A 24,808-nucleotide genomic window follows, 5' to 3' on the forward strand; every position below is an offset into this window, starting at 1 on the left:
AGTATAACCAACTGTAAAACTGTAATACTGAAGATATTTGCTTGGGAAGAACAAGGCCTCACAGCAGTAACATTGTTGACATATTTTCCTTAAAGTAGATGTGTTGCAGCACATGTACTGTATGTAAAAACAGGAGAGATTTTCTTTTACATTCTCTTTTCCATTAAAGGATTATAGTGTGATTTGCAATCCAAAAGGGTGTTAATGCAACAGGTCGAGAGTGAATGTGTGAGTATGTGTAAACATGTATGGTATGGAACCTAAGCTTAAAGGTTTTCTGTCTTCTCTTACTGCATAGCAGGTCATCTGGTGTGTGTGTGTGTGTGTGTGTGTGTGTGTGTGTGTGTGTGTGTGTGTGTGTGTGTGTGTGTGTGCGTGCGCGCAGGCGCATATCTGCACTTATGTAACAGCCTTTGCTTCTCATCTCTGCTTTTAATGCACTCTCCTCAGCCTCAGGCTTTGTTTAAGCTGGAAGATAACAATAGAATCACTGTCTCCTTACACACACTTCTCAATCTCCCTTACATCCACCACTCCAACTGCTCATCACAATCATGTCTCCTGATACTGTGTGTGTGAATCTGACTAAATTATATCTATGTATTTAATTATATTTGCTACCACTGTATACTCCCTGAAAGGGGAACTAATATTTGTGCTTCCTGTGTGTGTATATAAATACCTACAGTACAATGCTCAGAGACCTCTCGAGTTTGCAAATGGTTGTGTTCAGGGGCGACATACTACCATGGAAGCTTCTATTACTTGTAAAGTAGTGGTGCATTATATAGCAGGGACGCACTTGCATGTGCACTTGTCTTTTAGAGCTTAGTCAAGTTAACACCTTGTAAATGTTTTTTTTTTTTTCCAGGGCTTTGTTCACAAACTGATACAGAATAATCTACAGCAAACTGTATGCAAAGAATGCAATTTTTGCATCTGAGGCCAGAGTTCACTAGTGGGATGGGGGTGGGGGTAGGATATCTTGTGTAACATTTTATGGTGAGTGCTTCTGGAATAATAATACAGGACCACTTCAGCATAACACGAAACCCGATTTCCATGGTAACCTGAGACATTTTAACTTGTTTCCAGTTCTGTCAAGTATGTTTCATTTGAAATCGAAATCTTTAACAGGTACAATCAAAGAGATTGATTGTCTTAATAATAGCTGTTGTGATTTGGTCAAATTTGACCATGCTAAACGCCTAACAGCTCTATTTGCCTTTAAAAGCTTTAATCCAATAATTCAATTCAGTAATGAAAATGTGTCAGATATGCTTTAAAAAATACACTGATCTGATTTTTGTTTTCCAGATGAATGATGGTAGCTTGATGGACTTGATATAATGAATCTTATAATGACTCCACAAACAACTGTTCTATGAATATGCAGAGTGGTTCACACATATCAAAGGCCTCCTCAGTGCAGCTGGCCAACAAACAAATTACAATGAGCCATTTGCTTTTAGAATGCCTTTTATTACTTTGAAGCTCGGTTCTTTTGTAGTAGTTTAGAGCTTCATTGCAGACATGTGTCGAGATTAGATCAGAATCTAAAAAGAATTTTTGTTCTTGTATTGCTCAAATATGAAGACAACTAGGGAATTAGGAACAAGGTGAAGAACAGTCAGTGCATTGCAGTAGAGTAGGAGTGCTCTCTGTGATGCTGCTGGCCATCAATGTCAAGGAGAAATAATGGCTGCTATGGGAGGTATAGAGTCCCATCAGAGTCACTGTCTGTCCTGCAGGGGAAGATAGAGAGAGCTTGTTCAAACATGCACTGAGTTTGTACACTGTTGCGCCACTGAAGGCTGTGTCTTTTGTAGGCTGTTGATTTCTCCTGGAGGATAAGTGATTATCTGTTCCCTGCCTCACCCCTCCCTCTGCTTTTCCAGACACTGGTGCTGAATTGGTGCTGTATGTTGAGGTTTGTTCTCAAATTTCTTCCCATGCATGTGAATTGTGCTATATCCACCATCACAGTACTCCCGGTTTAGCTATAAGCGAATGACTGATGTAGGCTGCATCAGTTGTTTGCTAATATCCAGGACTTGGTGTTTCTCTCTAACCCTAGGCATTGGTCTGAACTATGATGGAGTTCCTGAGTACTGCAGTATTCCCCAGGATCACTTTTTTAGCACCTGTTGTGCACACCTGGCCTATCTGCTCTTTTCTTAGAAGAGAGGCTATAAAAAAAAGAAAAGTACTTGGTACCCCAACAGTGCCATTCTATTGTTGCTCTTCACCAGAGTTGACCTCTTCAGTGACCTGGTGAGACAGGGAAGTCAAGTGGTTTGTGGGTACTCTAAAGTCATTATTGTTTAGTGTCACCTCCAGCTTCTTCCTCAGTGCCCCAGTGCCATCTTCTTCAGGCATGCATTACGCAGGTCAGCGGCGGCAGTGCTGGCGGTTGGGCTTCTCTGTGGAAACCTTCACCAGTCTCTTCTTAGAATGAGAGACACAGATAAGTACATTGGCCCCAAACAATACTGGCCATTTGTCCCTCTGGCAAAGCTGAATGTCTAAATGTCTGAGGAGAATACAAGAGAGACCATTCTACCTGAATTATCAATGCTGGATCTGGTGTTCCATTTTTGGTAACTTCTACCTGGGGTAAAGCTGTGGCCTGCATTGTAGGAGTCAAGCTTCTAGTAAGGTCAAGATAGTGAGGGCATCCAACATTGCCTGAGAAGAGGCCTGGGCATGCATGCTGACCTCCTAACATTCCTTACCTACATAAGATAGAACAGAGCTCTCAATTCCTCTATTTACATTTAGGCATTTGGCAGACGCTGTTATCCAGAGCGACTTACATTTTTTATCTCATTACACATCTGAGCAGTTGAGGGTTAAGGGCCTTGCTCAAGGGCCCAACAGTGGCAACTTGGTGGTTGTGGGGTTTGAACCTGGGATCTTCTGAACCATAATTCAATGCCTTAAATTTTTCTGTTGGTCTTGGTGACTTTGTATCCTCCTCAGCAGCTCTCACATGTGGGGTCACTCAAGGGTCTATTCTCAGGCTTTGGTTATTTTCACTTTACTTACTGCCATTGGGATCCATTATTGACTAGCACAGAACAGTCTTTTCACTGTTATGCAGATGATATTCAAATTTATTTTCCTTTAAACAAAGAGATACAAAAAATTTAACACCACTGTTGGAACATCTCGAGGATGCCAACTTGTGGACGGCCGTGAAAAAAAGTCTTAATGAAATTCAAATGGATGTGCTAGTATTTGCAGCCAGTGGAGTCTGTGTTCACCCTTTTATCGAGACATGCTCCCTTAAATTTTATGTTAAATTTTACATTGATATTTAACTTGAATAAGCTAATTAATTTTGTTCTTAAAGTTAGCTTTTTTTCAGCTTAGTCTTTTGTCCAAGGTTTTTAACAAAAACAATATCTTGAAAAGGTTACACACACTTTTATTTCAAGTCAGTTTGATTATTCTAATGTTCTCTGTTAGTGTTGGCCAGGCCTCTCTTGCACAGTTGCAGTTGGTCCAAAACGCTGCTGCACATTTTTTAACAGGAACACGTAAGCGTGAACACATAACTCCTGTCCTGGCATCCCTACAATGGCTTCCTGTGCAGTTCAGGGTCAAGTTCAAGGTCGTGTTAATAGCCTGCAAAGCCCTGAATAATCAAGCACCACCATATATTGTTGAACTTTTAATTCAGCATGGTCTTTCAGGTCTGGTGATCAGCTTTTATTTACAAATCCCAAATCTAGGTTAAAGAGTTCGGGTGATCATGACTCTGTACATCAGACAGGGCCCTACTCCTCCTATTTTTACATCACACCTCAATACCTTTTTATACTATTAGCCATTTAATACAGAGTGAGGACTTACAGTATACTTTTACTGTATACAAATGTACTTTTTACTAATTTGATTTATTTGATTGTTGTTTATTGTTTTAGTTGGATTTCATTTTATTGTTATTGTCTGCTACTATGTCTGCAGCTACGTACGATTATACAGAATTTTGCTCAACTGTGCAGTGTTAAATGTTCTTTAAAAATACATTTGTCTATCACAGTGCCTCCAGCCAACTTCCTCGTTTCTTGTTCCTTGTTTCTGATGTTGTAAGACCACTGCTGAAACTCTGTTGTGGCATTGTTGGAGAAGAGGATGCAATAGGCTAGGATTTCACTCCTTAGCATAGTCAGTGGAGATGCTCACTGGTAGAGAAAGATATGGTTAAACAAAATATAGACTGACCAAGTTTTAACAAGCTCCTACATCTGGCAGTGAATTAATTTAGATTGATAATGCCAGAAAAGCGTCCGTCAGATTAATTTTTTTAAACCCCAATATCAAAGAAACCCAGTTTGACCCAAAAGATGAACTAATTTTGACTTGAACATTACTAACTGATGTAGATAAGCATCAAACACCAAAATTTCTTTGAAGGAGGCAGAGACACAGAAGCAGTAAGGAGGGAAAGATAAGAGTGAGAGAACTAAGTCTTGGTCTAATTAATCACAATAAACCACAATTTGGACTCTCAAACTGCCGTGGAATAATGTATTATTAATAATAATAATAATAATAATAATATTGTATAAAATGTAAGTATAGAGCAGTTTCAGCAGCAGTATGGCAGTGTGATTAATAAGCAAGAGAAGTTTGTATTTCACATTAGCACATGCATTAGATTTTCAAGGAAAAAAATCATTGAATTAACTCTTTTTCCCAAGAAGAGTTTTATACCCATAGTAATATATCTATAGTTTTTAACAACCTCTAAAGGGTTCTTTCTATTGTCATCTCGGAGAGTTTTTTTACTTATAAAACATTAATCATAATAATTTTTTTGAACATTTTTCCAAATTTCTTTGCATATATATATATTTTATTTTGTAAAGTTGCTTTTTTTACAATGTCAATGTTAAATTAAATTTAATAAAAAATGGGTGCACGGTGACTTAGTGGTTAGCACTGTCCCCTTGCACCACAAGGGACCAGGTTTGATTCCCACCTCAGGGTCTGTGTGCATGAAGTTTGCATGTTCTCCCCATGCTTTGTGACTTTCCTCCCATAGTCCAAAGGCATGCAGATCAGTCTAATTGGTGTCCCCAAATTGCCTGTGAGTGTGTGTATGTCTCCTAAGTCTCTTGGGATAGGCTCTAGGCCCCCTGCAACTATCTATACAGGATAAAGTGGTATAGAAGGTGAGTGAATTGGTATTGGAATATGGTCTTTTGGCTTCTCAAACAAGAAGAGTAGCAAAGGTTCAGCCTTTTCTGGCCCAACCTTTTGAGTATAACAAAAGGGCGGGAGGCTTCCATCCAGTCGTCTGGAGTGACCTTGGATGCTGTGCCTCCACCTGGGAATCTGGGAGTCATGACTGGCTGTTGCAGCTGTCATTATTGTAGAAGCTCGTGTTTGGTGGCAACATGAGTAAGACATGAGTAGTATTTCATAGAAGGGCTCGGATAGGAGATTATGTCTGTTGGCTGTATTCTTTGATAGCGTACAGACTACAGCATAAGTGAGCGGAATACAGGCATTAGACAAAGTTGGGTGAAAAATAAAGTGCTTGTTTTATTTAGTCTATTATGCTCCTAGTCACTTAGTATCACTCGAGCATGTACACCAATCTCCTTTGACCATACCAATGAAGTCTTATTAATGTTCTAGTGCACAATATAAACTTACTTATCTTCCCTGTTATCATCATAAGCCACTCCACGTATTTGCGGCTTCCATTTAAAACCTGTGCCAAGCTTGTACAGTATGTGCGGACCAAGTGTCTGCTGTGGCGACCCTTTACCGGGAGCAGCCGAAAGACCAACAGCAACATTTAAACATGGTCAGCTGACCTCCTTGCCTCACACCTCCTTTGCAATTAAAAATTTCGCTTTACCACTGGCCTCCGGAACGGAAGCCGAGGGACCACTGTATAATCATTTATATTCCCTGTGAATATTTGTTTTAAACCAGTATGCCTACCACAATAACTTACTTAAGCATTTCCTAATATTTTACCCACTTAATGTATATATTCATTATAATTTAAATGACCAAAGATCTGATAATTTTTCTTACAAGTGGTTTTTAGCATTGGTCATCTTACTATTTACTGGAAGGCCTTTAGAATTGTCTACTGCTAGCAGAAAAAAGTTAAGAAATTATCTTCTGAAAGTGCTTTGTCTATTTAGACGATTGTCCAGATACCTAGGAAAATATTCCTGTTACCTAATTGTACTCTACTGCTGCAAAAATTAAACTGCATCTTGTAAATTTCAAATTCTTTGTACTAACATTCAGAAATGAACACCAAATCTAGACTGACTTATAAATATGTCAATAAATTGCATCTTTCCCCATCATTAGGCTGCAAAAAGAAGTCGAGGAAATACTTCTTTTTATTTCTAATTATTTAACTGGCAAGCTTACCAACAGCAAAAGGCCTGGAAGAGCACGGAAGACCATGATGAAGATGAACCCTTTCACAACACTCAGCCAAGTCGCGCACACTCTTGAGGAAGTAGGTATGTCATTATCAAAGTCTACACTCTAGGGGGAGATAAACCACTGGTAACGCTCTGGAACATGAAGACCATCTTAGACTTTGCCAAAAACTTTGCCAGATTCTTTGAACTGATGAAACAAAAATTACTTTGTACCTAAATGATGGGAAAAGAGAAGAACGGAGAAAAAAAATGGGTCACAATCCGAAGCATACAGTACCACATCTTCTGTCAAGTAGAGTGGAGGCAGTGTATGGCTACCAATGAAACCGGGTCTCTCTTGTATGCACAATGAATTTTGAAGTCTATAGGACTATACTCTCTGACCCGATTCAGCCAAATGCTGGAAAACTGATACAGTGAAAGCTACCCAGTGCAAAGAAATGAGATATGCTTCATTGGCCAAGCCAGTCAAATCAAATGCTGCAACCCAATGGAGCATTACTAAATACAAGACTAAAGACAGAAAGACGCACAAACGGCAGCCAAAGCCATGGCCTGGCGAAGTATCTCAGCGGAGGAAACTCAGCATTTAAATTAAATTAAATTAAAATTTATTGATATAGCATTTTTAACAATGGTCATTGTGGCAAAGCAGCTTTAAAGAATCAAAAAGAAAATTATGGAAATGAGTATGAAAAAGTGTGAGGAAATATGTATAAATCCAAATTAATAATCCAATTGGTCATGTCCATGGGTTTCAAAACTTCAGGCAGTCATTGACTGAAAAGGATTTTCGTCCAAGTATTAAAGCCAGTCTTTATGTTTGTTATTGTTAGTTTGTTACATTATTCAATTAAATAATTGAAAATAATTAAAAGCAATAAAGTTACTATTTATCATACACAATTTCAAAATTTAGTTCAAATTCAATTACCTTTCTTATACACTGCCTGGCAAAAAACAACAACAACACACATGCTAATATTTCAACACTTTAATACACGCTAAAAACATGCTAATAACCCAACATCTAGCTAGAGAAATATTAATTATTAATATGGACCTATTGCATGGTTAGCACAAAGAAGAAAGAAAACAGGAGAGGGTGGGAGAGAAGGAGAGAGAGAGAGAGAGAAAGTAGGATTAACACCATAAAACTAACCATATACAGTAGTGATACACCTAATTCCCAGCATATTCTATTTTTTTAATGTAGCATGATAATATTAATATTAATTATATTAAAGATTAATATTGCTTACTAATTAATCAACTATTGGTGTTATTCAAAATAGATTTAACATATATTAAAATAATGAAATAAAACCAACCACAAAATAATAATTACTATTAATAGCAATAATAACTTGCTATTATTTATAAATTAAATAACTTATGTCAAACCACTGCAGTAATTATCTATTAAAAGGCTCTAAAATATTTGCTTAGTTAAATCTAGGAGGTGACTTTTTTTTAGCTGAGCAGTGTGTGTGTGTGTGTGTGTGTGTGTGTGTGTAAAAAAAAAAAATCTGTGGTCTAGCTGTCATTTAAAAATAGTATTCTGTATGGAAATTTTTTACCAGTTGTAATTTGCATTACAGTAGTATAGAAGATTGTGTGTACTGTATAATGATAAAGTATGGCTGTAATGTCCTTATAATACATTAAATATATACTTTAATTTCATTAATTACTGTCAGGTATGTACGTTAGAACATACACAGTCATATACTTTAAGCGTACTAAGTATACTCAAAGTTGTTCCACTTTAGCACACAAAAGTATACTTAACACACTTAAAATCGTGCTTTTGTACAGTTTAAATACAACTTGAATGCATTTAGTACAAAATTTGTTGTTTCAAAATATTAAACTTTAAGTATACTAGACATCAGTCTTGCTGCAAATACACGCGAGTATGCTTTGACATGCTAGGATTTATTACTTAGCATACTATTGGGGACAATATTAGCTTGGCAGCTAAGGTGTTGGACTTTGCTGCTCAGGAGGTACCTGGTTCAAACTTCAACCGCTTAGATACAATCGGGTGTTGAGCTGGCAACCCGACCCTGTAAGAAAGAGATATATCTACGGGGAGGGGAGTGTTTGTCACTCAAAGTGCCTGAGGGCATGTTGAAGGAACCTTACATTCTAAATATTATATCGACTCACATATTGCTCCATAGACTCATTTATTGCTCCATCCAAATGTATGTACTGCATTTTTCCCCCTCCAAAGTAGATAAAAGTACTCATATATAACACAGGGAGCTACTTTTTTGGTGGTGACAAAAAATTGTGTATTACAAAATATTGTGTATTAAAATCACACTAAATCTTTAAGATGCCATTATTTGGAGTATCCACTTTGGAAAGCAAAGTGATCCGCATGGGCAGAAAAAAAAAGTATCCTAAATAGAATAAAAAAAAAAAAAAAAAATCTGTCCAGATTTGGACTGAATCTATCCTAATACTTGAGCTGTTTCTGTTGAAATTACTTTGCCAATTTAGCATTAACATGTTACTCAAATATTTATCTAAATTTATAATGCATTACATTAAATGGACTATCCTTCAGTATCAGAAATTAAATACACAAAGATCAATTTTTATGAGGTTTTTTATTTTATTTTACTTTTCCCCTCGAGGTGGGTGAGTCTCTAAGTGTCACTCAGCAGAGCAAATCAACACAATATTTTACAGTGTATACACAGAGTAAGCGGAAGACACAGAAACAACGATAATGCACCTACAAAGCACCCAAAAGCTCACAAAACACAAACGGACGCAACACAACAATGCTTATTCAAAAAAAGGCAAGTACACTATGAAAACTGAACCGATCAATGTATTTTTATTCTCACGTCGTAAAGTTTAGAACCAGTTTGTCTCATATGATCCAAATCTGTGGTACTAATAACAATCCATAATGTGGAATCCGACTATGAGATAAAACATGGGGTTAGAGCAAACATATCCGCAGCAGTCCAAGGTGAGCGCAAGCGAAATACTGTACCTGAACTGAGAGCACAGTGAGATGCTTTAAAATCAAATGGTGAGTAAAAAGTGATTATGTGATACAGTAATGAGCTGGATTTAATAATCTACTTTAAAACAAGCCACTAATAAGCTACTTGCTCAAAGTAAACAAGTACCTGCACTAATAGATATTAATAAAGCTAAACTGAATATTTTTACTGTTCATATTTTTACCACTGAAGTGGTATACAGTAGAGTAAGTGAATTTGAATGCTCTGGAGTCATTTTAAGAAAACCTAAAAAACCTAATCTTTATCTGGTCTACTTTCTTGATTTCTCATCTGTGATTTACTCTCTGTTTACTGACCAGGGAGTGTACAGTATTTGGCTGGCAATCAAAGAAGTACAACGTAGCGTAAACAAGGTGTAAGATACTTAATCTTACAATTTTTTATTTCTTTGTATCAAAATGTTAGACAGAGAGTTCTACCATACAGAAAGACAGGCAGACATGTATGTGGGCTTCAATCTAAAAAAAATTGTTTTTTAACTTTAACCTTTTAACTATTTCTAATAACACTTTTTCCTGCAAGGATGGGTACACTAGTTTCACATAAACCAAATCCACAAAACATTTATTTGAAGCTCACAGTTCTCATAAGCTTTATACATTAATGTGTAATCCCAAAATGGCACATTTATGGTTTGACGGTATAACAGCTGGTGTCACTGAAAATAACCTGAATTGCTTCCTTGTCTGTGGTGAATATGGAAAGTAAAATGTCACCATGACAAGTCAGACCAAAAGTGTCAAAGAAGTTAACTTTTAATTGTTTTGCTAAACATTCAAATTCAGATTGTGAAGGAATCAGGGTCCAGTAAGTCAATGACCAGGGGCAAACATAATAGAAAGTGTCATGCTTAATAAAGTCTGCAGTGTATAATCTCATCTCAGAGAAGGGTCAGAGGGTGAGTAATGGTAGGGCAGTGCGGGCACATCTGCTTTTATATAGTACAGTGTCCATGTGTGCAGTCATGCAGATACTGTACATCGGTGCTACTCAGAGATGCTGCAAGTACACTATTATCCCATATTCATATAGATGCCAACTGACAACTGAGAATCAAAATACTATACTTAGTGTCAGAGTCAGAGTCACATTAACCCCCCCCCCCCCCCCCCGCCCCCCCACCTGTTTTCTTGTTGGAGTACGATTAATGTGCTACTATGGTCACCACCTGACACACATACACACGCATGTATACACGCACAACACACACACACTCTCTCTCTCTCTCTCTCACACACACACACATACACTAATAATAATAATAATAATAATAATAATAGAGCTGTACCTGCTGCTTATCTGAACTGTCTCGGCTGCCTGCGGATCCTTTGGGCGCTGATGCGCGCTCGCAGGTGCTCCCTTCCAGTAAGTAAATCCCCGTCGGCCTGGTGCTCTGCTCATTCTCAAAGTAAAAAAGGATGTTTTGGTACAGAGCAAAGTATTTTTCGTTCCAGCGACTGTTCTCGGCTGCTTTCTTGCTCAAGTAGCCCCGTTTGGTTCCCTCCTTCCGCGCGATGATCGAGAGGAAAAGTGCGTGCCCCTCATTGTAGCGCACACTCTTCTGCATTTTACAGCCCGAATTCTTACAGCGCTTTGCATGAGATCACCATCATCATCATCATCTTCATCATCATCATCGGGGACGGAGGTGTAAAAAAAAAAAAAAAAGTAAGAAAGCTGAAATGATAGAGAAAGGCAAGTCAGGAATAATCCGATCCGTGAGAAACACACAAACAACCTGAACAGTAAACCACAGCCGTGCGACTGAAGAGTCCGCTTAAGTCCACTAAGATCTCATTAACCGTCTGATCGCCTAGTGCACACAATAACATATAAAAACCGATTGAGTGAACAGACGCTAAAAGCAGAATCGACCCTAATCGGCTTTAGTCGCAACTTAAAGAGACACAGCTCTGTTTCCTCACCGGCTGCTGAAGATGCGCTACTGATCCCCAGAGACGGAGAAAAGCGCGCGCTGCTGTGGAACGCCAAAAGCTCAGGCACGCTCCAAACATCTGGAAACAGCGCTAAAATAATCGAAATGCTTCTTTAACACCGGTCCTAAATGTTTTTTTTTTTTTTTTGAAGCACAAACACATTCTCTTATTAATGATGTGAAGGAGCACTACAGTATATTGTTTTCTATTTTCTTTTTGTATTTGCATTTAACCTGCCTGCCTACTGTAGCATTGCATTTATATAGAGTTTATTAGGCATACAAATCAAAACTATTAGTGATTGCATATTTCACATTGTGCACTTTTAGTAGTTGAAATATGAATAGTAGTAGAGACATCACCCTCTAGTGGCCATTGAGGTTTTTGTTTGTTTTTGCAAAGATTAAAGTCAGACCATTACAACCACCCCACAGCTTCTTTTACGATTCAGTAATTAAAGCTCTGTCTGTTAATGGTCAGTGTGCATGGTGTTTGCATGTTCTCCCTGTGCTTGGTGGGTTTCCTCTGGTTGCTCCGGTTTCCTCCCACAGTCCAAAAACCTGCAGATTAGCTTAATTGGCGTTCCCAGGTTGCCCATAGTGTGTATGTGTGTGTGCTCTGCGATAGATTGGCACCCTGTCAAGGGTGTACCCTGTCTCCTGGGATAGGCTCCAGGACCCCCTCGACCCTAAATACAGCATAAAGCGGTATAAAAGATGAGTGAGAGTGAGTAAAGTCAGACCATTACAACCACCCACAGCTTCTTTTACGATTCAGTAATTAAAGCTAAATGTGTTTCTTGATAAAGCGGTGTGGTGGCTTAGTGGATCATACTGTTGCCTTGCAATCTCCATGGTCCGGATTCGATTCCCACCTCGGGTCTGTGTGCATGGAGTTTGCATGTTCTCCCCATGCTTGGTGGGTTTTCCTCTGGGTACTCCGGTTTCCTCCCACAATCCAAAGACATGCGGATTAGGCTATTTGCCATTCCCAAATTGGACAGAGTGTGAATGAGCATGTGAGTATATGTGTATGTGTTTGCCCTGTGATAGATTGACATCCCATCCAGGCTGTACCTCCCCCTACCTTGTCTTCTAGGATAGGCTCCAGGCCCCCCTGACCCTGTACACAGGATAAGGTGGTATAGACAATGAGTGAGAGAGTGTTACCTGATTATAGATAAATCTGCAACAATTGAACCTTCAGAAGGCCTGAACACCAGTACCAATTTTAATATAATAATCTCTCAAACTAAACATGGCTGTGTAAACCTAAAGCCTTATTTAAAACACACCTCTCAATCACTTGTAATTAGTGGAATTCACACATTTAAAAAGTAAAACTGTGGCAAAGTTTTTTAAAGAATTGTTTGCACTGAAATCAAGGGCAATTCCTGGGATTATGGTGGATTACTGCTATGTCTGTCAATCCCAGAAATAGCTACACTGTTAACCCTTGCTGTATTTTTTGCACATATAATCTCATAATTTAGATTACATTTCATTTCAAATTATAGTGAATTGGAGTGTGGTCAATTAAATTCGTTAATTTGGCCCCTCCGAAAAGTTCTGCTTTTTTTTTTTCATCTTAGTGATGGCCTCCTTTGCTTGTATCGGTACAACTTTTAACTTCTTGTAGAGGGTTCCAGTGAACAGCTACCAAATTTGATAGCCTTAATGTTTTGCAAAAAAACTAAGAAACTGGCTGAAACATTTTTTAATGAAACCTCTTGATTTAAAACTTAAAGTCTACACTTGCTAACAAGAGATGAGTCGCATTTTTGTTAGTAAATGCTTATTAGATAATAAGTTACCTGTTATCATTTAGCATTTTACAGATGTTGCAGTGTACACCCCAAATATATCTATAATAATTGTCCTTAAGTGGTGGCTATAAGTGCTTTATAATGTGCTACAAATTTAAGATTTAACTATTTAAGCTTTAGTTATTAGAAGGATGTTCAACACTGATTATTTTTTTGTTCAAAATTAACCACAAGGTACGTTTACTGTGTAATAAATTAAAAAACAAAATGTAACACTTGAAGAAAGTTAAAAGGTTAAGATTTTGATTTAAATTTAAACAGAACCAAAAAGAAACCAAATGGGACTTTGGGACTAAATATAAGTTACAGTATTGGATATTTACAGTCATCAGTTAATTAAGATAGGAGCGTCAGTAGTCTTTGAATTTAGCCTTTAATAATTTAATTAAATTGTATTGGGACATTTTTCAACCGAAAAAATACTTTAAAAAGTCAAAAAGTAATGCATTCATGTCTGAGTGACATCAGATACTGAGGTTATGAATCATTACTTTCATGGCTATCTATGACTATTAAAGGTATACCTGATGTTCAGTTTGCTCTCATTTTAAAAATAATTCCTGAGATAAACACAAGAAAACAAACAAACAAACAAACAAAAAAAAAAAAAACACTGTTTTGTGAAGACTATTACATTTTTAGAGAATTTCCATCTATTTCATTGAAAGGCTGTTCATACAGTGCCATCTTTTGGCAAGTCATGAAAATGACAATGCAAATTGTCAAAGGTGTCATTTTAAATACTAAATTGTTCTTGTTGAAACAGAATAATTCTGTCCAGACCATGAATTTACCATGATCAGATAAAAATGAGCATGAGTCTGCTGACTGTTAAAGGCATTCAGGGACTGATGCAGAGAGCGATGTTCCTCATTCTAGGGCTGACAGAAAAATATTTTGTAAAATCAGTCACAACATGGTTAAAAAAAAATTGGAGATTTCTGTCTTGTAAACCCTTTTTTTTTTTTTTTTTTTTTTATTTGATCATGACACCATTATATGTAATATTCTGATTGCTGGTCACTTAAAACTTAAAACTGACAAATTGTTGTCTTTGGTATCAAGATGAAATATATTGCAGAAGTTGGTTCTGTTTGGAAAACATCTGCTAGATTGGCACACCTAAGAGCAGGACCACCATCCATAAGGTTGTTGGTGATTAGATTAGTGATATCTTCGGACAGAAATCCAGCTAAAAATGGCTCAGTTTTTGATATTTGGTTTAAAGAATGTCAAAAATGCTAAGTTTTCTGTACACATTAGGAATGTCATTAGATATTTTTATAAGGTTTGTACCCCATTTTAAGAACTATATTTGTAGGTTCTAAGAATAGTACTTTTTGTTTTTAGAACTCTTAACATGCCATATATTTAAAACATTGTTCTAAAAATATTGTAAATGTATGTCTTTTTGTGTTTTGTGAAAAGTACATTAATAATATGCTTGTATTGCTGAGGTTCAGGGACATTTCATTTTTTGCTTTGTGCTGGATGCTTTATTTGTCTTAGATAAAAGGATTGCTACCTACTGTATATGTATCATTATACCAGGTCATTAAACATGTAGAAAACTGTACATACAGGTAGTGACAAAATAAATAAATAATACAAACAATTGACAACAACAAATAATCAGAGCCACTAAATCGCTTAAAATCAGATTAAAATAGATAAGATAAAAAAAACAACATTTAAACGGATTAAAAACCACTCAAATTGAGTTTGCATAAGAAGAATACATAACCCATGCCTGGCCAAAAAGAGCTTTCAGAGGTTCTATGCATAAATGATTATTACGATGATTTACATAAAGCTGGAAAGGGTTACAAAGTGATGTTACAAGACTTTGGAAATTTACTAGTCTATAGTTTGACAAATAAAGACACTTTGGGACTGTGGTGACCAAAAAGTGGGTACCCAGTCAAAATGACCCGAAGAACACAATATCTACATCTATGAGGTACAGAAAAACCCAAGAAGGCATCATTGAAACGAGTAGGGTGTCCATGGCAAGTGTACACAAGTCGGGTGTCCACAAATGAAGCCGCTGCCTATTAAAAAGAACATTTGCTGCACGACTGAAGAGGCGAAAGAACACAGTGACATTCCACAGCGGTATTGGCAAAATGTTTTGTGCACTGATAAAACTAAGATTGAACTAATTGGCAAGAACACACAGCACTACATCTGATGTAAAAAGGGCACTGCATATTATCATGAAAACATCCCAATTATAAAATATAGTGGAGGAAGTATCATGATTTGGACCTGCTTTGCTGCATCAGGGTCTGGCCAGCTTGCAGTCATTGAGGGGAAGATGAATTCCCAAGTGTATCAAAAATCTTTAGGATAGTGTAAGAATATCTGTACATCAGCTAAAACTCTGTAAAAGATAGGTGATGCAACAGGACAATGACCCAAAGCACTGGAGCAAGTCTACAACAGAACGGCTTTAGAAAAACATAATCCGCTTTTGTTTCAACCCAAAAGAGATGCTATGGAATATCACATGAGAGGTCTAAAGAATATGACAGAGCTAAAGCAGTTCTGCCAGGAGAAATGGGCTAAAATTTCACAGATCCACTGCTACATAAAGCACCTGATTGAGGTTATTGCTGCCAAGGTAGGTCAACCAGTTATTAATTCCAAGGGTTAATTTACTTTTTCCATTACCATTTTGAATGTTGAATGAGTAAATTTATATATAGTATGTATATATAAAGAAACACACACAGTATATACAGTATGTAAACCAGCCACTCTATTACTCTTATACTATTATAACCTTTAGAAAACTACACATTAACACATACTAACACACTTAAGACAGGATATACAACTTACAGATATTTCCCTACTTACTCACTAACACAAAATAAAAAAAAACATACTTTAATTAAATTAAATTAAATTTTATTTGTATAGCGGTTTTAACAATTGGCATTGTCCCAAAGCAGCTTTACACAATCAAAAGAATTATTTAAGTTTGTATGGAATTTGAATGTGTATGAATTAAAATGGTCAGATAGTCCCATTACTTTAGCATGTAATCAGTAGAGTAGCTGCTCATTAAGAAATTTTATGGGAGCAAATATAAGGAAACAAATTACAGTGAAACCTCGGATTGTAATTAACACAGTTTGCGAGTGTTCCGCAAGACAAGCAAAAATTTTTAAAAAATTGTGACTTGACAAACGAGCAAGTCTTGCTTGTACCGAGTATCATGTACAGTATCACGCATGCGCTTCTTGTTTTGACGGCGAGCGTCACGTGATTACAACTGAGACAATATTTTTTTTCTTTCTTAAGCTACGAATTTGGTAATTGTCTCTCCTGCTGGGTCTTAGTGCGCGTCTCTCACTGGTATATTCAATATCCATGCTCGTCATTTTCCCCTCAGCCTGTCGTGTGTGCGCGCGTAATTTGACACTGTGCCGTTTCACTCTCTCTCTCGCATTTAGTGTGTGTGTGTGTGTGTGTGTGTGTTTGTGAACCAGCATGGTGTTAAATTACACGCGTGCACACATATAATGACAAACACACACACACCTGCGCGCAAAACCGAACCGCTTATTTGTCAGGATTTATTTTTACTTTTTTTTTTTAAAGGCTAAGTGCAGGTTAATTTGTTTTATTTTTACTTTGTATTTTGTATTAATTATTTTCATGTATTTTAGTTTTTTGGTTTGTGAAATGAATCATTTGAGTTTCTATTATTTCTTATAGGAAAATTAAATTTGGCTTACAAGTGTTTTGGCATATGAGCCCACTTCCGGAACAAATTATGCTCGTAATTCAAGGTTCCACTGTAGTTCCAACCTGTACTTCTTCCCAGAATTTAGTAGCTCATACTTAGGATCCAACACAAACTAAAAACTTGAGCCTCTTATATTTCTTATATTCTTGAATTCGCTGGTAAAACAAAGGCAAACTTGATTATTCAGTTCTTTCATTCAGTTTTATTGCACATCTTTTTATTATCTTGGGCTAAAAAAAATTTTGTCATAATGTAAGAAATAATTGGACAAATTTTAGTTAGGCATGTAACTATAGAAATTTTTATATAGATTAGATTGGCCATACCCGCAGCACTTCTGGCAGATGACTCAATGACAATAAAGTGAGATTGAGACTGACAACGTTGGGAAGCATTTTTTTAAGAATCACATTAAAATATTTATATGTTTCAAAGTACACTTGACAGCACTGAGCCTGTTCTGGCATTAATACAATAGATGCAGTACCTTATGACTGGTTAAAAGAGTTCTGTAATATCTGTGACTGGTGTTCCAATCCCAGATCACAAACACAGGACATAAAAACATTTGTGATTTTGGGCTGAACATCTTTATGCCACAGATAGTATTACACTGAGTGTGATTAACAAAATTGATTATTTAAAGAGGTTTAAACAATGTTAAATATGTAAGCTAGCAATAAAGGAAAGAAAATAACATCTGCAAGGGACTGAACTTACAAGGATGTTTTTCCATCTACATTTGCTGAGTTTTTGAAATGTGAGAAATTTGTATAGTACAAAATAAATGCTTGCCTTTTAGTGTGTGTGTGTCTGTATGTGTGTGTGTGTGTGTGTGTGTGTGTGTGTGTGTGTGTGTGTGTATTTGTTTGAGAAAAAGTATTTTTCAGACTACCAAAATAACTGAGATCAGTACTCAAAGCTGTATTACAGGGTGAAACCCAGTGACTGTGGTATTTATCTCATCTTATTTCATTAAATTAATTCAGTTTTATTTTTTTATAATGGCCCTGAAACTATACAATGCCACAAATGCAGCAAAAAATGTCTTAAATAATAATTTGGTTCTTTGTGCACAACCCACACTAAAAAGCAGAATAGCTATGGGTAGTTGTCATAGTGATGGCATTGCAAAGATCATCAAAATTACAGCTCACCTTCCCATCAGCCTGCGCTGAATACATCTTAAATGAAAAATGAAATGAAATCAAAGCAGAAATCTGGACAGATAGGGAACTCAGGCAGCACGGTGGCTTAGAGGTTAACACTTACACATCCATGGCTGGGGGCTCTAATTTTGCCTTTGGTCTATATGTGTGAAGTTTGCTTAGTGCGGTGCTCGGGTTTAAAGACATGTACTGTAGGTTGTCAGAAGGTTGGGGTCCTCAACAGCATACTGTTACATCACGTTACAGCAATAACCACTGGAGTAAAGACATTGCAGGCAACCATTATTCAACAATGACGACTTGAATGAGTGAATGAGAGTAAAAGAGTCCTCTGGCTTCTTGGTGCTCCTGGGATTTGACTTCCGTTCAGTCAATAGCACAGAATCCTAATGACTGAGGTACCATAACATTTTGGGGTAACATACTGTATTATAAATACTAATGAACACTACTCATGGGACAGAGAAGTCATTTTTAGTCTAATCTCTAATCTATGATCACATTGCTCAACAATGTATTTTTAGGTAATCACTGTAATAATAACTAAACAATAAATACATGTTAAACATTCCTAATGGTTTCTTTATTTAAAGAAAGAAATTTCATGTAAATTAATGGTATATACAAAGCAGAAAATTCTTTCTCTATTCTTTTCCATCTCTCCCTCCCAAACAGCTCTCTTGTGTATGAGTAATCTCCACATTGTCACTCCGATCTGACCAACGTCACACCTGCTATCTACGCACCCACTCTTGCATTAACTCGACAGTCAGACAACAGCCTGGCCAACTGGCATTAACATAACTAATAAAGCATCAACACGACTACATTTCTTCACAAGATTTCAGGGTGAGTGCTACTATACTACATGCCTTTTTCACTAATCATTTTTTGTCAGACATATACAGCATTTTTCCTCTGTTTCCCTTAGAATATATGAAATATTATTAAAATCGAAACAATCTGTGTGTAATCAAATTAGTTACTTGTCCTTTAAACCCGTCTGTTAGCTGAACATGTTGAGAGAGCATTTTTGAAAAGCTGTACCTTGATGAGAATAGAAACACTTGACAACCTCTTCAGAACCTCAAGAGCAAAATGAATATGGCTTTTAAAAATCTTTTTTGCATACCCAGCATATGCAGTCTTGTACTGCATATGACATGACGTTGCCTAGTTCTTTATATTCTATCATAAAATTTATTCCGATTGTTGAGGCTTGCACAAGGCCATTTAAGTCTGTAATTATGGAACAATTGGCTATGTGATTCAAACAAAGCCTTTCCCCTTGGAGCACATCAGAACATTGCTGACAGGGGCAGAAGTTGCTGCCACACTCATGCAATGCACATGTGCTCCATGGTAACTGTGCACTCACTGCGAACAGTAATGCTTTCTTTAGCTGCTTTTCCATTGCATTTCTTATTTAATAGGATCTTGTGATGCCATGAGTGGCTCTATGCTTAGTACCTGCATGTCCCTCATCTTATTTAGGGCTTGTTATATCTAACAGCCATACAAAATGTTCCACATAAATACTCTATTTGCTAAAATATGTATGTTATTAATCTAAATCTGCAATTACTTTATAGCTTAATCTTTGACAATCAGATTTTTTTTAATTGCAGAAAATGATTGTAACTAAATAAAGCATGAAAAAACATTTTTAGTGAATAACCCTGGTCTGTGGTTATACAGTACACATCCCTTTACTTAAATTAAGGCTGGTTGCCAGAAAACCAACAAAAGCCCTTAGGCATGTTTGCCATGTGAAAGAAGATGGCCATTACTAATTATTGACAAGGGCAGCAATAAAAGAAAAAAAAAAAAGACTGAAACATTATTTTCTCTCTTAACCTTGCTTTGTAGAATAAAAACTGAATCAAACTTAGTGTGGAAAGAATACAGCTATACCACTTTGTATATTATTTTATTCTCTATTATAGTGAAACAGGTAAGATATACCATACTGTATAGCAATACCCTTTTTATTAACAAATTAATTGCCTTGTTGGCAATGCTAAGGTACTACTCAACATAGTCTCCGTCACAAGTGACGCATTTGCAGCATCACTGAACTCAGCTCTTGAAACCTAGTGGCATTTCCACAAACATTCTGTAGTGCAGTGGAAGACCATCAAATGCATCAAAGGGAATTTTCAAAAGGAAAATAATTTAATACCTTTGTATAGAAGAAGAAAAGTAACTATCCTAACATGTTCAATTTGAATGACCTATATCAGGTAAGTTTGCATTACTTTCTGCATATCCCTCATACTGTATCTCATTACAGGTTACATAGAATCTGGGTCCTTATAATGAAAATGTACATTGTCTGGGCAAAAAAGCATCAAACAAATCTGCATCAAACAAATAAAAGGAGAATTGCTAAAATTTCTGCAATTGGGTTAAGATTAAGAATTCAATACAATTTTATTCAAAATAAAATTAGGGAAATGAGTATGAAATGTGTGAGAAAGTATAAATCAAAATATCAGATTGTCTCTGATGATTAAGCTGAGGGCAGCGAAGTGGTTGGAAGTTCAATATAATATATTAGATGTGTTTAAGTTAATGGAATCCAGTTTTACTACTGGAAACTCAGGTACAAAACTTTGCGTAGGGATTTCAGTCCTGAACCACTGAGTGACTGCAGTCACAAGGCCTGCATCAGTTGAGTCCAAGACTATTTCATGGTAAAGTGGAACCGTCCCCAGTCACCACATGCATCCCAAGCAGACCACCTGGGGCCTCCATGTGACAAGATCTCCACCAGAAGTGGGCCAGAGGGGCTTAGGAACACCATGTGCAGCTCCACAGAAAGAGATAGAGAAGGAAAGAGTCAGAAAGAGAGAGAGTGAGAAGAGAAAGAAAAAGAGGGAAAACAGTTAGGTCCCACTTATTAATGAGGGTAATTGGAAAAAGGCTCCAATTTTATAGAGATTGTAAAGTTTAGACATGGAAAAAAGAGAGGAAAAATTATTTTTTGCGGACATATTACAGGACTCAAATTGTGATTTGCCATCTTCTGCATGACTTGTGCAGAATGTGCAGGCCAAGTGTTCAGACACATTTTACAAAATAATGTGCTGAGCCATGATGTTATGCAAGCATTGCCTGCAGTACTAAGAGAGTAACTGTGAGGCTGGCAAGCACAATTGGCTTTGGAGTGAAATGAGGCTGTCTGGCCTCAAGGTTTCTGCCTAAGCCTATTGAATTAACAAACTCTTAAGGGAATATTGACTGCAGAGAAAGATGGATTGGCAGCCCTAAATCTGACTGAATCTTTTTACAGGCTAGGTTTGTTATGATTCTGTCCCATAAATCTGTCCTGAAAATCATTAGAATTTAGTGGTTTTCAGTAAAGGCTACATTTATGTGTATAAAAAAATCTAATTAAATATCAATTTATTTTTCGTTCTGTATATATATCCCCTAACACAGTTGGAGTGAAGCAAATAGATCTGAAGAGGGTGGGTGTCAGAACAATTACTTTCCAGTATATACAAAGCCTGATGATTATTCTGCACTGAGTGCGAAGCAGCTGGCAACAGCAATAAAAATAAATACTTGTTTAGTACATACTACATTTTGATAGCTATGAACAAATAAAATACAATAAGAGCTGAAAAATTAGAGGGAAACATAAGCTTTGCAGAAGAAGTGTTCAATAAATTTATTAATGACTGTGATTGGAGATCACTCAAACACTTGGTGAAGTTTCCTATAATTGAACTTTAATTCCAAAGAAAACAGCAATTATAAGGTATAATAATTCATAGATAAAGATATGATATTTGAGATATTTTAGGTATGCTTAAAAAAAGAGATAAAAAGAATCACATTCATTTCACAAAAACATTAATGAAAAAATATAAATAAATCTGTTGAATGTGATAGGTATAAAAGGTTAAATACTTGAAGGTTAAATACTCGGACCAAATAATGAAAAAATTAATTTAAATATCTGTTAATAAAATGTATATCTTCTTACAGGCAGTGCTATGGCAACACTGTAGTCTGCTGGCTGGTTTGGCAGACAGCAAAAGAAGCAAAGATGAATGGAGTGGAGAGCATTCACACAGACAGTAACTCTCTGCTCAAAGCAGTGTATCTGGGCCGTCTCCGCCTGACACGCCTTCTCTTAGAGGGTGGGGCTTACATAAATGAGAGCAATGAGCATGGAGAGACACCCCTTATGATTGCCTGTAAAAGCAGGTACTCTGACACCCAGGGGGTTCCGAAGGCAAAGATGGTGGGATATCTTCTGGAGAGCGGGGCTGATCCAAACATACAGGACAAAAGTGGAAAGACTGCTCTAATGCATGCCTGCCTAGAGCAAGCAGGACCTGAGGTGGTGTCCCTTCTCCTAGATAGTGAGGCTGATCCCTGTCTGGAGGACCACATTGGCTCCTCTGCTCTGATCCATGCCATTAGGTCCAGTGATGAGGAAACACTGAAACTGCTAATGGATGCTTTCAAGGCCAGAGGTAAAGAGGTCATCATCATCACCACAGACAGACTTGTCTGTGGAAAGCAGATAGTCAAACAGAATCTTAAAGTTCCTTTACGGCCAGAAGTAGACCAGTGTGATAACTTGCATTCCTCCTCAATACCCTGCGCTTCTCCTTCTGAAATTCACCTCAGCACATCACCCCTAGAGAAACTTTCCTCCAGCCTCTCAGAGCACAAGTTCTCTTTCCAGGATCTGCAGAACATGGCCAAATCCCAGACAACCCCTTCCTCTCACCAGCCACCTCTTGCACACAGAGGACTGAACAAGGATCACCATCTGCATAGACTACACTCAGAACCATGGCTAAAGATACCTCAGTCTTTTTTATCAGAACAACAAGCCAAAGGTAACTCTCAAATGGAAGAACTGCCTGACATAACACCCGAGGAAGAACTTGCTTTCAGTGTTGACAGACGACTGGCATTTGACCCTCCTCGTTTGTGTCAGGTTAGCACTGACCTTAAAGAAGCAACTAATTTGAGCATGCCTCAGCATCAAGAAAACAAAACAAGAAATTCTGGATTTTTAAAACCAGAAAGAGCACTGTCCCACAACATGTCCTTTAATGGCTTATCTTCACAGTACTCTCTCTCCCACCCAGATCTTCACTCCAAAAGCAGTGAATTCTTACCAGCAGAGACTCACACAGAAAAGCTTCTCCCTAACCTGGCAGTGTCAAGTCTAATCAACATCATCCAGCGTCGAAAGCTTGGAGTGGACCATTACAGCTCTGATTCACAGCTTTCAGTGTCGGGTAACTCCCTAGCAGGAGGTAAAAAACAGCTTGACAACAGGCAGTTACTGACTTCACAATCGTCCACTTTGATAGGCTCACAGGAATCAACAGGGAGCACTTTACTGGAAAATATACACAAGCGACACCAAAGCTATCTAGAGAGGAGGGGATCCGGGGCTCTTCTCGCGGATCTACCAATTAACTCTCGACCAGGCTTTCTACCACCACTGAATCATCATACCTCAAGCCCACAAATGACCGGAGCAAGCAGCTCTAACAACATCTGCCCCAGCAACAAGCCAACATGTGATTTGGTGACAGGCATAAGGCAGTATCTACCCTCAGCTCCTGCTGGCTTACCAAAGAATCTCAAGACCAGAAGAATGCTGATGAGAAGGCACTCCATGCAGCCTGAACAAATTAAACAGCTAGGTAACCTTAAGGAGATCTTTGGTTAATGATCTTGGAAATACAATGCATTAGGTAAATAAACCTTACATATGAAAACATTGGAAGTTTAAGGCAATGGATTTTTTTTTAATGATGAGAAACTTGTATGAGATTAATATCCAGCACACATTTAAGATACCATGCTATAAGTAAGATACTGCATTTAATTATTTAAAGTAAATTCCTGTGTTTATATTTCTGGCTGTTCAATGTATGTAATACACACATTTCTTGAAAATTGCCCAATAAAGTAATGTTTAACTGTTTACACATTAATCAGTATACTACAGGATTAACCGGGGGTAACATAACATGTGACAGTGGTCCACTAACTATTCACAGTATAAAATAAGCTAACAGTAACTTTTTAGTTCAATTAATTTTCTTTTTCATCCTCTTTGAATTCTTTGAATGGGTTATAGTGATAATTAAACCTTATGAAGAGGTTTTTAGGTAGGTAAGGTTCTTAATTGATATAGTTCAATTATTCAAACCCACCATGGAACACATGAGGTGCAATAAAGAGCATTACATAAATAAGCATTACTTTTGAGACAGCCCTCATATTGTTATTATGACAGTGATCTGACAGAGATCGTTCAACAACACTGCATTGTGTTGTTGTGGCTCTTCACCTACACTAAGGTAATATTCAACGCAGTCTCCATCACAAGTGATGCATTTATTATCTGCATCATCGTTAAACCCAACTCTCGAATCCTCTTTAAAAATCCCTTTTGTTGTAGTTGGTGGTTTCCCAGAGCATTGTTTGTCTTTAGTGCTTTTCCCCCTTTCCCACACGCACTCAAAAAACGAATTTGGCTCGTACATTTTGTAACATATAATTTATTGTTTGCAAAATTAACATGAATTTGTAAGGTTTGTTTAAAATTTAGCTTTTTAGCTTTCACTTGATTACATTTTATCAAAATAACAAGAA

At 37.2% G+C, this 24,808-nt stretch overlaps 2 protein-coding genes across 3 annotated transcripts in view; one reads left to right on the plus strand and one right to left on the minus strand.

The window, feature by feature from the left end:
* The window catches only part of rasgrf2a (Ras protein-specific guanine nucleotide-releasing factor 2a), a 45,337-nt gene extending 33,945 nt beyond the window's left edge, over window positions 1-11,392 (minus strand). For both annotated transcript variants that reach the window (XM_053516500.1, XM_053516499.1), the window contains exon 1: window positions 10,767-11,392. In XM_053516500.1, coding sequence (XP_053372475.1) covers window positions 10,767-11,045 — 279 coding nt within the window. In that variant the 5' untranslated portion in view covers window positions 11,046-11,392. The remainder of the gene's footprint in view (window positions 1-10,766) is intronic.
* A 7,553-nt stretch (window positions 11,393-18,945) lies between these two features.
* ankrd34ba (ankyrin repeat domain 34Ba) lies at window positions 18,946-23,880 on the plus strand. The gene is made up of 2 exons (XM_053476180.1): window positions 18,946-19,015; window positions 22,163-23,880. Exon 2 carries the CDS (start codon window positions 22,224-22,226, stop codon window positions 23,874-23,876), a length of 1,653 nt encoding a protein of 550 aa, XP_053332155.1. The 5' UTR covers window positions 18,946-19,015; window positions 22,163-22,223; the 3' UTR covers window positions 23,877-23,880.
* The last annotated feature ends 928 nt before the right edge of the window (window positions 23,881-24,808 follow it).

The sequence above is a fragment of the Clarias gariepinus genome, chromosome 17, assembly GCF_024256425.1.
Source record: "Clarias gariepinus isolate MV-2021 ecotype Netherlands chromosome 17, CGAR_prim_01v2, whole genome shotgun sequence".
NCBI classification, from domain to species: domain Eukaryota; kingdom Metazoa; phylum Chordata; class Actinopteri; order Siluriformes; family Clariidae; genus Clarias; species Clarias gariepinus.

What these genes read in the sequence shown, in the direction of transcription:
- ankrd34ba (XM_053476180.1), top strand. Translation starts at nt 22,224, where the DNA reads ATGAATGGAGTGGAGAGCATTCACACAGACAGTAACTCTCTGCTCAAA.